At 42.8% G+C, this 15,359-nt stretch overlaps 1 protein-coding gene across 1 annotated transcript; it reads left to right on the forward strand.

The window, feature by feature from the left end:
* The first annotated feature begins 1,218 nt into the window (after window positions 1–1,218).
* nyx (nyctalopin) lies at window positions 1,219–9,239 on the forward strand. The gene is made up of 2 exons (XM_052014461.1): window positions 1,219–1,246; window positions 7,849–9,239. Exons 1-2 carry the CDS (start codon window positions 1,219–1,221, stop codon window positions 9,237–9,239), a joined length of 1,419 nt encoding a protein of 472 aa, XP_051870421.1.
* The last annotated feature ends 6,120 nt before the right edge of the window (window positions 9,240–15,359 follow it).

Below are 15,359 nucleotides of genomic sequence, written 5' to 3' on the forward strand. Positions count from 1 at the left end.
ATGTGGTACCTTGTCATTCTTGGCAAGAAAATTTCCCAGTCCTATCATGTTGGCTATAGTCTACAGTATATGGAAAGTCTGTATTTTAGGAATAGTGAAAAGCAATTATTAGTGACAGTAACAATGAGAATAAATACATTATAAAATATCATCTTATATTGCATTGAAAGATTTTGCAAAAAAATTATAATTCTTCAGCTTCCTAAGAAAATACAATATTTTCTATACCAGATATACCATTTGTTACTATTAGTTAATTTATAATAATATAGTTCATTCCATATATCCATCAACCTCTGCATGACAAAGTTGCCCCTCAGATCCTTTTTAAATCTTTCCCCTCTCACCTTAAACCTATGCCCTCTAGTTTTCGACTCTCCTATCCTGAGAAAAAGGCTGTGATCATCCACCCTATCTACACCCCTCATGACTTTATAAACTTCTACAAGGTCACCCCTCAACCTCCTATGCTCCGGGCAAAAAAGACACAACCTATCCAGCCTCTCCTCTAGTCAAGCCCACCAGTCCTCTACTGTGCTGTAACAGAACGTTACAGCATAGTACAGGCCCTTCAGCCCACGATGTTGTGCCGACATTTTATTCTGCTCTGGTATCTATCTAACCCTTCCCTCCCATGTAGCCCTTCATTTTTCTATCATTCACGTGCCTAGCTAAGAGTCTCTTATATGTCCCTAATGTATCTGCCTCCACCACCTCTGCCGGCAGTGCATTCCACGCATCCACCACGCTGTGTGTAAAAAAAACTTACCCCTGACATCCCCCCTACACATTCCTCCAATCACCTTAAAATAATGCCCCCTCATGTTAGCCATTTTCGCCCTGGGGAAAAAATCTCTGACTGTCCACTCGATATATGCCTCTTGTCATCTTGTACACCTCTATCGAGTCACCACTCACCCTCCTCCGCTCCAAAGAGAAAAGCCTAAGCTCACTCAACCTATCCTCATAAGACATGTGTATTGTGGAGAGTCGTGCCTGTCACGTAACAGCACTGCCCCCTACCTGGTCGGAAGACACACCACTGTCAATCAAGGTTTGGCTCCACCCCACCCATCAGTGCACACCTGACCACTGGCCCCTTTAAGCACCTTTGTACATGGCCTTGGGTTATTGGTCTTTTTGAACTACCTGGGCAGGACCCCCCAGCCCTCCAGCACTATAAAGAGTGCCACATGTGCCTTTGTTTGCTCCGAGGAAATGTGGAACGACACTGGAGAAACCATTGGTAAGGTGTGCACTTCAACAGGGCTAGAAGTGTTCTAAGTTAGTATTCCCGGTAGTGTAGAGCCATGCCTGCACTGAGTCAAGGGGTGGCAGGTAACATATTGTTTCTCCTTGATCGTCTGTACCAGTTCATTGTGTGTGCGTGTGTGTATGTATTTTACCCTTATTGCTACCACCAGTGTGTGTGTGTTTCCCCCATTACCTTTTCCCCGCGTTTGTCTTTGTAAATAAATCATTTATCTCTAAGACTGTGTTCAGAGTCCTTGATCTTCGAGACCTCAAATCTGTTTCACAACAACATGCTCTCCAATCCAGGCAGCATCCTGGTAAATCTGCACCCTCTCTAAAGCTTCCACATCCTTCCTATAGTGAGGCGACTGGAACTGAACACAATACTCCAAGTGTGGTCTGACCAAAGTTTTATAGAGCTGCAACATTACCTTGCAGCTCTTGAACTCAATACCCTGACTAATGAAGGCCAACACACCATATGCTTTCTTAACAATGCTATCAAATTGGGGGATCTATGGACATGGACCCCAAGATCCCTCTGTTCCTCCACACTGCTAAGAGTCCTGCCATTAACCTCGTATCCTGCCTTCAAATGCGATCTTCAAAGTGTATCACTTCATACTTTTCCAGGTTGGAGCCATCTGGATCTTCTCAGCCCAGCTCTGTATCCTATCAATGTCCTGTTGTAACCTACAGCAACCTTCTACACTATTCACAACACCACCAACCTTCGTGTCATCTGCAAATTTACCAATCCACCCTTCCACATCCTCATCCGAGTCATTTATAAAAATCACAAAGAGCAGGGGTCCCAGAACAGATCCCTGCTGAACATCACTGGTCACCGACCTCCGGGCAGAATACACTCCATCTACAACCACGTTCTGTCTTCTATGGGTGAGCCAATTCTGAATCCACACAGCCAAGTTTCCCTGGATCCCATGCCTCCTGACTTTCTGAATAAGCCTTCCATGAGGAACCTTAACAAACGCCTTACTAAAATCCATGTACACCACATCCACTGCTCTACCTTCATCAATGTGCTTTGTCACAACCTCAAAGAATTCAATCAGGCTCGTGAGGCATAACCTGCCCCTCAGAAAGCCATGCTGACTGTCCCTATGCTTCTCCAAATGCCCATAAATCCTGTCTCCAAGAATCTTCTCCAGTAATTTGCCCACCCCTGAAGTAAGAGTCACTGGTCTGTAATTCCCAGAGTTATCCCTATTCCCTTTCTTAAATAAAGGAACAACATTTCTCACCCTCCAATCATCTGGCACTACTCCTGAGGCCAGTGAGGACACAAAGATCTTCACCAAAGGCGCAGCAATCTCTTCCCTCACTTCCCATAATAACCTTGGATATATCCCATCTGGCCCGTCACTCATCTATCCTAATGCTTTTCAAAAGTTCTAGCACATCCTCTTTCCTCACATCGACATGCCCTAGCGTATCAGTCTGTCGTACGCCATCCTCACAAACGTCAAGGTCTCTCTCTCTGGTGAATACTGAAGCAAAGTATTCATTAAGGACCTCCCCTCCCTCTTCCGACTCCAGGCATGTTTCCTCTTTTATCCCTGATCGGTCCTACCCTCACTCCAGTCATCCTCCTATTCTTGACATACGTGTAGAATGCCTTGGGGTTTTCCTCAATCCTACTTGCCAAGGCCTTCTCATGCCCCCTACTAGCTCTCCTAAGTCCATTCTTAAGCTCCCTCCTGGCTACCTTTTAACTCTCCAGAGCCCTGTCTGATCCTTGCTTTCTAAACCTCAGGTAAGCTTCTTTCTTCCTCTTGACAAGATATTCTATGTCTCCTGTCAACTATGGTTCCTTTACTCTACCATCCTTACCCTGCCTCAATGGGACAAACCTATCCAGAGCCCCATGCAAGTACTTCCTAAACAACCTCCACATTTCCACTGTGCACTTCCCCAAGAACATCTGTTCCCAATTTACGCTCTCAAGTTCCTGCCTAATAGCATCATAATTCCCCCTCCCCCAGTTAAATACTTTCCCATATCGTCTGCTCCTATCCCTCTCCAAGGCTATGGTAAAGGTCAAGGAGTTATGGTCACTGTCCCCAAAATGCTCTCCCACCGAGAGATCCGAAACCTGATCAGGCTCATTGCCTAGTACCAGGTCCAGTAAGGCCTCTTCTCTAGTCGGCTTGTCCACATACTGTGTCAGGAATCCTTCCTGGCCACACCTAACAAACTCTGCCCCATCTGTCCCCTCTACACTAAGGAGGTGCCAATCAATACTAGGGAAGTTGAAATCACCCATGACAATAACCCTGTTATTTTTGCACCTCTCCAAAATCTGCCTCCCGATCTGCTCCTCAGCATCTCTGCTGCTATTGGGGGGCCTGAAGAATGCTCCCAATAGAGTGATCACTCCCCTCCTCTTTCTGACTTCCACCCACACTGACTCAGTAGATGTTCCCTCCAGGACATCCTCCCTTTCTCCAGCTGTGACGCTGTCCCTGATCAGCAAAGCCACCCCCCCACCTCTTAACTCCGTCCCTGTCCTTTTTGGAAAATCTAAACCCTGGAACATCCAGCAGCCACTCCTGCCCTTGTGATGACCAAGTCTCTGTAATGGCCACCAGGTCATAGTTCCACGTACTTACCCATGCTCTAAGTTCATCAACCTTGTTCCTGATACTTCTCACATTAGACACACTTCAGCCCATCCAACTGACTGCAATTTTGCCCTTTCAACCGACTCAGTCTTTCTACATGCTGCATCTACTTGTATACTAAATGCACCAACCTCTGACCTATCACTCAGGTTCCCATCCCCCTGCCAAATTAGTTTAAACCCACTCCAACAGCTCTAGCAAACCTGCCTGCAAGAACATTGGTCGCCCTCCAGTTCAGGTGTAACCCGTCTCTTTTGTACAGGTCATACCTTTTCCAAAAGATATCCCAATGATCCACAAATCTGAAACCCTGCCCTCTGCACCAACTTGTCATCCATGCATTCATCTCCCAAATCAACCTATTCTTACCCTCATGGCACAGGCAGAAATCCAGAGATTACTACCCTTGAGGTCCTGCTTTTCAGCTTCCTACCAGCTCCCTATATTCTCTCTTCAGGACCTCATCTCTTTTCTTACCTATGTCACTGGTACCACTATGTACCACGACCTTCGGCTGTTCGCCCTCTCCCTTCAGAATGCTGTGGACCCGTTCCGAGACGTCCCTGACCCTGGCACCCGGGACACAATCCAGGAGTCTCTTTCACGTCCGCACAATCTCCTGTCTGCCCCCCTTACTATGGAATCCCCTATCACTACCGCTCTCCTCTTCTCTCCCCTTCCCTTCTGCACCACATGACCAGGCTCAGTGAGCCTTTTCTGCACCATTTCCAGCCTCCATTTACTAGAGCTTAGAAGAGGACTTGACTGAAACATACAAAATACTGAGAGGCCTCTACAGGGTGTATGTGGAGAAGACATTTCCTCAAGCAGAATTTGTTTACAAATAAGGGGTGGCCCATTTATAAAGTGCACTCTTTTCTGTCAGAGGGTCATGAGATTTTGGAACTCTCTTCCTCAAAGGGCCTTGGAAGCAGACTATTTTTTTAAAGGCAGAAATAGATAAATTCTTAATAAGGAAAAGGGCTGAAAGGATTACAAAGAAAAAGGGGAATGTGGAGTTGAGGTTACAGTCAGATCAGCAACAAGGAAAGACTGAGTGGCTGACTCATACTTATAATTTGTCTGCCTGCATGTTCATATAAAGTCATTCCAAAGATAAATACAGAACAATAAACCCAAAATGTTAACAATGAAGCCCCTCTCCTGGACTGACTCTTCTAAGCTCTACCAAAGGACAGTGCAGTATTGTCAGAAATATCAAACTTCAGATGGACATTTCCAAGTTATTTTGTCTGGATTTGCTCTCTAATCATCTTTTGCCTGACCAAAACCCAATGCGTGTACAACAATGTTCACTTTCATCCCTGCTCTGTTAGCTGTTGTGGGGTTACTGGCACAGGCAAGGACAATCTGGATGCAATGCTTTTTTGCAAGATTACAGGCATTACCAGTTTGATCTGCAGAAAACGTTTTAACACGATCGAGGCTAATCCCTTCTCACACTACAGATTTGTCAATGCATTAAGTGATGGCTTTTAGAAAAATTGCTCAAAGCTTCCTGAATTTTTCTTTGCTGGGAAATCTATCGAAACAGAACCATAACTCAGAAATCAAGTGAACTAACAGATTCAACTCAAGGTGGGAATCATCGTCAGTAAGTTATGCTCATTATTCTTAATTCAAATGTGTTATTTGCTGCAAATCTAAACCTTGCTAACATGCTAAGTACCTGACTTTCTAAAGGAACATGTTTTTGAATGGATTGTTACATGTGATATTTTGTATCGTTTGTATCTTTTTCTAGATAGCATTTAGTAAAGATCACCTTGGCATACTTGTATTCTGTGATGCCACAGAAGAAAGAACACCAAGATGCTTCTGATCATTTTAAACGGTAATGAACATTACCATCCATTTTAACTAACAACCCACCTTCAACTTTATGTGATTTATGCAATCACCTGAGAAATTACTAAAAATAAGATGGTAGCTTTGGGTTCTAACCTATAGACATTTATTTAATTAATCTTGCTAGCTGTACATTTTCTTCTAATTGCAACTTTTGTCTGCAATTTCTATAAAATGTCCATTATTGATTAACTCAGCAACTCATTTCCTTTCTCGCTGCATCAATTGTTTCCTTTTTTTCCTTATTTTCTCTCCCAGATGATTCATTTATTGATTTATATAAAACTTTCCATTCATAGATAGTTACATCCTAATGGCTTTCAATATTCCTGGTCATTTTATTGATATCAAGAACAACACGAGCCCATTTCTGTGCCTACTCCAAGTATATCAATGCCACTCCAGTCCAAATGACTGAAAGATTAGGCGACCCCAGACCTTGTTGAAGTCTCACTGAGCTCATTAGTAGTTAACAATATTTATATGCATTCTGAGGACTTGGGAGACATTGACAGGGTCAACACTTATTGACTGTTGAACTGAGTGGTAACTGGGCTGTGTCAAAGGGCAGTTAGGAGTAAACCACAATGCTGTGGGTATGCTGAAACATTGGAATTGGATGAAAACACCAGGCTTCATTATCTAAAGGGCATTAACAAAACACGTGGATTTATACGACAACCTAGTAATTTCATGGTCACCATGTTGACTGTTATTGGATTCTTTTTAAATCTAGAATTTATTTAATTAACTGAATTCAAGTTTCCCAGTTGCCTGGTACAAGCTGAATTTTTCTCTCTGCATTATCAGTCTAAGCCTGTAGATTATTGGTTTGGTGCTTCCACTACAATAAATACTTGACCTCAGAACTCAATTGCAAGAACTAGCTCTTGGTTCACAAGATCACAAGACAAAGGAGCAGAAGTAGGCCATTCGGCCCATCAAGTCTGCTCCATGGGTTAAACTAAAAACTATTCCAATCTAGCCCTAAATTCTGGCCTTATCCCCATATCCCTTGATCCATGACTAATTAGATACCTATCTCCTCCTTAAATGCCCCCAATGATTCGACCTCCACAGCTGTACATAGCAAAGAATTCCATAATTTCACTACCCTCTGGCTAAAGAAATTTCTCCTCATTTCTGTTTTAAACCAGTACCCTCTAATTCTAAGATTGTGCCCTCTAGTCCTGGACTCACCCACCAAGGGAAACAGCTTAACCACATCTACTCTGTCCAGTCCTTTCAACATTCTAAATGTTCCTATGAGGTCCCTCACCATATGTCATAAAAATTCAGTCTTGGGACTGAGAGGATCAGGTTCATCCATGATGCATGTCACAATCCTACAGTACATCACCTTTACACTTAGAATGAACACTTGGTCACAGTATAGGAGGACTTCACCAGTACTCCACTCCAAAATTAAGTAGGAAATTTTCCAAAATCAATTTAATGAAGATTCCACCATTAACTAGAAGAATGTGGTGCTGGAGGAGAATTTAGAGAATGTAGAATGTAGCCCAGAACTGGATCAGTTGGTCACATCACCAGTTTTTATATTGTAAATTCTTGACCAAAAGGAGTTAATTTTATAGTGTAGTGGTTAGCATAACACTATTACAGCGCCAGTGACCCAGGTTCAATTCCGGCCGCTGTCTGTAAGGAGTTTGTACGTTCTCCCCATGTCTAAGTGGGTTTCCTCCGGGTGCTCCGGTTTCCTCCCACATTCCAAAGACGTACGGGTTAGGAAGTTGTGAGCGTGCTGTGTTGGCGCCGGAAGCGTGGCAACACTTGCGGGCTTCCCCCAGAACACTCTACACAAAAGATGCATTTCACTGTGTGTTTCGATGTACATGTGACTAATAAAGAAATCATATCTTATAATTTTAGCAAAGTAAAATGAAATGGAAAAACTGATTTTAACCATGTACTAATTTCTCTCCATCACATGTATTTGTCCCTCCCCCCCCCCCCCATGAACTATATCTTTCCTGGAACTTTTTTTTCCTGACATTTTTCTGTTATTTTTGTTGATCTATCTTATTTTATTTGTACTTTGCTCTCTTTCATATCTTAGTGCTTTTGCTTGCTCCCATCCATGTGTCTGCTCCATGGGCTTGTGTCCGTTTATGTCCTCCAGCTTGCACTTGTACTCAGGAACGGAACTGTGCTGTTCTTTGCGACCGATCTGGATTATCACAAGTCCTCAGGGAGTTCCCTTGTGAAGCCTCTGCTATCAACTTGGATAAAAACAGTATCAAATTTTTGTCAGAAAAAGCCTTCGGTACTCTTCCAGCTCTACGATCTTTGTCACTTGACCACAATAACATCTCCTTCATCACCCCTGGAGCGTTTAAGGGGCTGCCTAAACTCACTGAATTAAAACTGGCACACAACGAGTACATTAGATACCTGCACACCAGGACTTTTACTGGCCTGAAACACCTACTGAAGCTCGATTTGTCTGACTGCAATCTGTTTAACATTCCAGACAGGATTTTTACTGCAGCCACTTCTCTACAAGAGTTGGCAATGTGGCAGAACAATTTCAGAAGAATACCTGGAGCAGTGAGGGGGATGGAGGGCTTGGCCCGTTTGTACTTGGAGCGAAACAGGATTGAAGCAGTGGCTTACAATTCTCTACAAGGGCTGGTCAATTTGAAATATCTTAACCTTCAAGATAATAAAATCGCAGTTATCCACGACAAGGGATTTAAAGACTGTGTGAAACTGCAGTATCTCTATCTTAACGACAATCTTCTGAACAATCTTCCTGAGTTTGCATTTAAAGAACTCGGGCTCTTGAAGATGTTAAACTTGGGAGGTAACTTTTTGGTGAATGTGTCTAATACTTGGTTTAGTGAGCTTGTTGAGCTCGAAGTTCTCTATATGGACAGAAATGCAATCACTTACATTGAAGAAGGGGCTTTTGAAAACCTGACCAGTTTGATCTCCCTGCACCTGAACAGCAATAACCTGACGACTCTGTCCTTTTCAGTCTTTCAGCCAGTGTACTTCATAGCAAGACTCTATGTGTTCAGGAATCCATGGGAGTGTGACTGCAAGATGGAGTGGTTGAAGGAATGGATGGAAAACTACAAACTGGTTCGGGATATCCCGTGTGCCTCTCCAGAGTCAGTAGCCGGCATGGACCTAAGCAAGGTCCTCTTCAGCAAATCCACAGGTGGTGTCTGCCTGGACCCAGCTGAACTGAATGTGACAGCTTACACACCAACTCTGCCAGAATGGCCCCGATCCACCACAGAGAATAGGTTCAGCAGTCTTATCTCGAAATTTCTCATTCCAAAAATGTTTGATACTGAAAACAGCACCGAAATATTTAGGAATGTGTCAGACCCGAGTGGAATTGACGAGGAAGTGTCTGCAGCTGCTAATGTCGAACGATATCAAATCGACAGACACATTCAAATCCTGACAGTCATTATAATTTTACATTATAATATATGACACAGGATTGCAGTTGTGCATTCTGCTGTTTCTCTATTTCCTGCAGTTCACGGAAGTCTAGAGGGAAAAGGCTGGAGTCGGGTACAATTCATCCCAATGCTCTCTGTGTACCTCAAAAAATGAACAATCTACATTTAAATTGCCGGAGTATGGGATTATAATAGAAGCTCAGAATTGTCTTTGGCTAAATTGGGATCAAGTTTCTTGGAATTGCAAAGCTGCTCATTCATCCCGTGTTACACTACAACTTCTTTGTTTCATTTTGTGACAAATCCCAAATCTTCATGGATTACCTTATCTAATTTTGCAGTAATTTGCATCTAAATCCAAGTTTTGGCTGCATAGTGGTATATTTATAAACTATATTTTATAACAGTAGGCAAGAAACACTATTAATGTCGCAGGTATATATTTAAGATTTTTCTATTTCTTTGTATAACATATTGATATATGCCATAACATACCTGTGAACACAGGGTATATTGCATTTTGTAGAGCATTTTAATGGAAATCTATTGCATCCAACATTGTAAGTTTTCTTCCATGAATTCATCTGTTTGAATTCATTATGTAAATGCTTTCCTCAGTAAAATGCACCAGATGTGATCTAAACAGTGGCCACAATAACCATTTCATCCTCTGTGGATGATTTTTAGAGATTAATGTTTTGATCTGTTATTCAATGACAATCTGGGAGGATTGGGGTAACCGTGTATTGCATTATAAATCTATTTTATTCATGCGGAAGCAACAGATAAAAGATACATCTTGGAACGTTTAGGCTGAGGTAGCTAGAACTGTTAATTTCATATAACTGCCATTAAAATCAGTTAATTTATGTAGTATTAAAAGGAAAACACTGAAATCAGCCTTTCACTGAGGCAGTTTTTTTTAATCAATTTATTGTGGTTACAAAGTTCCTAAAACAAAGTCTACACTTCCGTTAACTATCATGTCTGATTTATACCTTCTGTAAATTGAGCCTGGATGTTCCAGAAAGCAAAATGATGGGTATAACAACGATATACCTGAGTACTTGTACAATAATGATCAGGGTCATATCATCATGTCATTCCCTTGAGCTGGCAGCTGATGGGACCTTGGCTGCATTAGCCAATTCATGTAATTTGATATCCTTCATCTAATCGGGCACTACCCCCAGAATAGAAAGAGCCTTCACCACATCTGCAGGCAATGCATTCGAAATTCCAACCACATGCTGCGTAAAAAAGGTTTTCTTCAGGTCATTCTTAATTCTCTTCCCCTTTATTTTAAACCTGTGATCTCTAGTCCTCCAATGCTCCACTAAAGAAAATGGTTTCCCACTCTGGATTCTTTCCATTATTTAAAATACTTCTATTAAATCTCCCCTTAGCCTTCTCCATTCCCAGCATCTACAACATTTCTTTTTAGTTTTGTCCCTCAGCCCAAAAACTATTCCTGTTAATTTTTTCTGGCCCCTCTCTCACGCCCTTTATCCTTCCTCCAATGTAGTGACCAGAAATGAACAAATACTCCAGGTGAGGCTGGACCAATGTTTTATGAAAGATCAGCATGACTTCCCTGCCTTTGCACTCCATTGTCTCTGTTGATAAAGCCCCGAACTGCATGTCTTATTGACAGCTTTCTCATCCTACCCAGCCTCTTTCAATGATAAGTATAGATTTACCTTCCAAGTCTCTCTGCTCCTGCAGCCTTTTTAGAATACAATCCTTTTTTCTTTATTGCCTCTGCTCATTCTTCTTAACAACATGCATCATCTTGCACTACTCTGCATTAAACCTCATCTGCCATGCATCTGCCTATTCCACCAGCCTGCCACAATCTATTCACACTCACTGTACTGCGAAGATTTGTGGCATCTGCAAATTTAGAAGTAGTTGTGGCTTGTACCCCCAAAGCTACGTAATCAATATAGATTTTAAAAAAATCAATAGTCCAAATGCTGATCGCTGGAGAACACCACTATTCACCTTCCACCAGCCTGAAATAAAATCATTCACCCTGATCCTCTGTTGTTTGTTACTTAGCCAACTTCCTCTCCAAGCAGTGAATGTCTCTTTTATGCCAGGTGCTTCAACTTTGCTGATTAGTCAGTTATTAGCACCTCATTAAAAGCCTTCTGCAAGTCCACGAACACCACCTCAAATGCATTATACTTGTTGTGTTGCAGAATACAGGTGATTCCTGGTATACGGGAGGAGGTGGGATAGCATTACCAGAAAACGGCGCATATCGCAATGTTCCGTAACACAAAACCGTGTCATCTGCACACGTCAAGAAATGAAAGTTAAAAGACATCAATTTTGTGTTGATTAATTTACTTTCTTTTTCCACACAAATTCCATGAGAGCAAATTTTATTCTGGGCAGTGATTTGTGAATTCTATAAGGGTGAATTTCTGTAACCCAAACAGCCGTAACGTGGGGTCCGCTTGTATTTTTATAGCACTTGGGACTTTTACACAGTTGGTATTAAACAAATGGTAACAGAAGAAATTTCCCTGTCTGACTTAATGTCAAACTAGTGGGAATATAAATAACAACAAATAGCCCACTGGAATGTTTTCTTGAAGATGATGAAGTTGCAGTCTATGTTGGAACATTCATGGCACCTCAGGGCTCTAGTCACCATAGGGATATATCAAATAAGACATTACAAATAGAGATAAATAGGAAAGATTTAATAGACCTGTTGGCTATAAATGGGTAGGCTATGGAAAAGCCAAAGTAAGTAAAAGACATAAAGGAATCACAGGCATTTTGCTAAAGTAATTAACATCTGCAGGAATGCAAGGAAAGTTGATAGGTTCGTAAACATAAATGGTCAACAGAGGAAATGGTCGGCCTGTTGAGCCCTAATTTATTTTGAGGTATATTACATGAATTGATTGGTTGAAGCAAAGGGGTGATTTATTTGGATTGGATATGGACCAGGGGCAAGGGTTTCATATCTGACTGGACAAGTAAAAGCTGAATGTTTATACTATGGTCAAGAAAGTGCTCATCAATGATTGCAAACTTGGAACTGGAGGTTGCAGGTCACACATAATGTGTCATTTGTACAAATCCCACCTTCTCCAGAAAAGGTCTCAATGATCCAAAACCTAAAGCCCTCCCTCCTACACCATCCTTTAGCCACACATTCATCTGACCTGTCCTCCTATTCCAAAGGGTCTTGGGTGGTAGGGCTGCAGTTGGTGGTGGGTACAGACAGAATGTGAGTCACGAAAGCTGACAGTGCAATACCTAGTTCCTTTTGATACCCCTCCCTCATCCTTTCGCACATCCTCAGGCACAATCCCCTTTCCCCTCTGCACTTTTGGTTGCTGAGGTTGGCAGGGGAGTGGGTCATTGATGTTTATCTGACAAATATAACTTTAAAATTGCTAGTATTTTATCAAGGTGCTGTATACATTCTAGCCCTCTCTCAAATGGGTTCAACATCCTATTCAACATTCCCTGCTACACACTGGATGTAAACAAGGCCCCAATGGAAGTTAAATGAAAGTCCAGCAACTCCCTGTCACAAGTGCATGGTACAAAGGCAGGCAGCTGTTTGACATTTTTCTAACTTGGCATAAGGTAACACCGACAGTCAATGTCCAGATGGAAAAAGAAGTCCTGGTTTGACAAAGTGAGGTGGGGTAGGGTAGGGGTGAGAAAGTGGATCTTATCAGTTCTTTGTTCTGGCACGTTTAGATTGTTCAGTGGTTGAATTCCATTTCACTAAACCTGTTAGTTCTCTGATGTTGTTATTTTCATCCAAATGTCTTGTCTGAAGACATTGGTTTCAGCTGTTATACCAACATTTCATTTCGTTGCCAATAACTCCAATCCCTCCCAACCACCACCGCTTTTTCAGATTGATATCTTACAGGACACAGAAGCAATTTTAACTTCGCATCCTTTCACCAGAATAACCTATGTTTACTACATTGTTTACCTCTGCTCTTTCTCCTCCTGCTACTTTAGTCCATTATCAGTGTTCTGTGAAATCTGGATAACCTCTCCAATCCTCTTCGTATGGTCTTTGATTTTCACTTTTTGAACAACTCCAACACATGAAATTCTCCTGTGTGCATCCAATTGTTGAAGTCTTCCTTTCCACTGGTACTCCTCAGTTTTCTAACTCTGGTCTTCATTGCATCCCCAACCCCATTCTCCTGTGAACTTCCTCTCAACACATACATCTTAACACGCCATTCCTCCTTCATGCAGACAACCTTCATTCGGAGGGACCATGTTACGATGCCATGGCGGTTAGTTTGCAATGGAGGCACAGGAAACACATGGATTTGGGGAACACGTGACTGCTTCATCTACAACGTTTATTCGGGAACAGGATCAGGCGCTACTTGAAAGCAGAAGCCAATAAGTAGCTGAAACACCAGATTTGTTATCTGCACTTCTTTCTTCCCATTGCCCCCGACTTCCGCTGCTGTTGCTGGTTGTTGGGACTCCAATGTGTTCTGTTGTGTCGTTCCTCCAATTTACCGAGAATTATGCAGTATGCCAGTGTCCGTGATTACTTTGGACACAGTTATCTGTTTGTAAAGAAACATTCTCCATGGGGGATGGGGGACAGTGGAAGCTCGAGTGGCGGGTCCTACACTAATTTTTGTTGAGACAGGTCTCTCTCTCTCTCGCGTCTTTTGCTCACAGGTTTCTCGGCGTTTCGCTGCAGCCACCGGTGTGCGTGAGCTCACGGAGAGCTGGACAACGGTACCACGCGGGTCGTCCCTTCAATCAATGGTCCCGTGGACATTTGCGATGTTAATGACTGGAAGCCGTCGGGGTTCCGGCAGCTGAGGAGCCAGCACAAAAGCCCGCCCTCCTGTCGGCTCGGGAGACACCAGGGGCCGCAGATGCTGCTCGACCCGCCGAGTCCCTCCAGCAGACTGCCTATTGCTCGTATCAGCTCAGCCGGACTCTGATCGTGGCGAAGCCTCCGGGAAATGAAGGTTCCGTCACTTGTTTCATGCAGATGATAGGTACCCTCTGTGGTGGCTCGGAATGACTCGATGGCAATAAAATGGCGCGAACAACTTCAGCTGTGGAAGAAACTGTCGTCTGTGGACTAACAACACTTAGGCGATTCCCATTATCGACAAACGCCTTCTCTGACAGAAACAAGTTGAAGAATTGGGATCTAATTTTCACCAGAATGAGAACTTCAAGTTTAAATCAGTGCAAATCAGCAAGCAGAGGGGTGATGGATTTTGATCTTCTCAGTGTTTAATCGGAGTTTCTGGACAGCCGCTATTGAACGTCGGGCAAATCAGATGCAGCGCCCGTATTGAGCCACGTCTGGTGAAGTAGACTTGAGTGTCATCCGCGTTCACGTTTAATCTGACTTTGTACTTTGCGATGTCATGGAAACGTAGAAAAATGGGAGCATGGATAGATTATTTGGCACGTCAACCCTGCTCCGCGATTCAATGATCATGGCTAATCTTCCACTACCTTGGTCCCGCTCTCTCTCTCCATGCAACTCGATGCCCTTTGTGTCTAAAAATTACATCCTTATTGAATGAGGTCAACAACTTGGTTTTCAGGGTCTCACTGTCTCAGTCCTAAACGGTTGACCCCCCCCACCCCCCCTGGGATTGTGAGCCCTGATCCCAGATCACCCAGCCAGGGGAAGCATCCTGTCAGTCAAAATTTTGTACCTTTGTATTGAGATTTCTTTTCAATCTTCTAAACTCCAGTGGAAAGAGAACTAGTTGACTCAATCTCTCCTCGTCGGACAGTCCGGCCGAGGAACCAGTTTAATGAACCTTCATTGCACCCCATCTATGGCAAGTAAAGCTTAGAAAAGGAGACCAAAACTGCACACAATACACCAGGTGTTTTCACTAAGGCCCTGTAATTCATTTCTCCTGTACTCAGAACTACGTGCACTGAAGGCTGATTTCCTATTTCCTACCTCAGCTTCTTACTCACCTGCATACTTGTTTTCAGTGCTTGGTGTACAAAAACACTGAGATCCCCTTGTACATCAACATTTCCCAATCTATCACTGCAGTTTTTCAAACCAAAAAGGATAATTTCACATTTATCCATATTAATCAGCATCTGTCATATATTTGCCCATTAACTCGTCTGAATCTCCTTGAAG

Source organism: Pristis pectinata, chromosome 4 (genome assembly GCF_009764475.1).
Source record: "Pristis pectinata isolate sPriPec2 chromosome 4, sPriPec2.1.pri, whole genome shotgun sequence".
NCBI classification, from domain to species: domain Eukaryota; kingdom Metazoa; phylum Chordata; class Chondrichthyes; order Rhinopristiformes; family Pristidae; genus Pristis; species Pristis pectinata.

Coding starts and splice junctions, on each gene's coding strand:
- nyx (XM_052014461.1), top strand. CDS start 1,219: ATGTGGAACGACACTGGAGAAACCATTG. Junction 1,247..7,848: donor CGACACTGGAGAAACCATTG/GTAAGGTGTGCA, acceptor TTCATATCTTAG/TGCTTTTGCTTGCTCCCATC.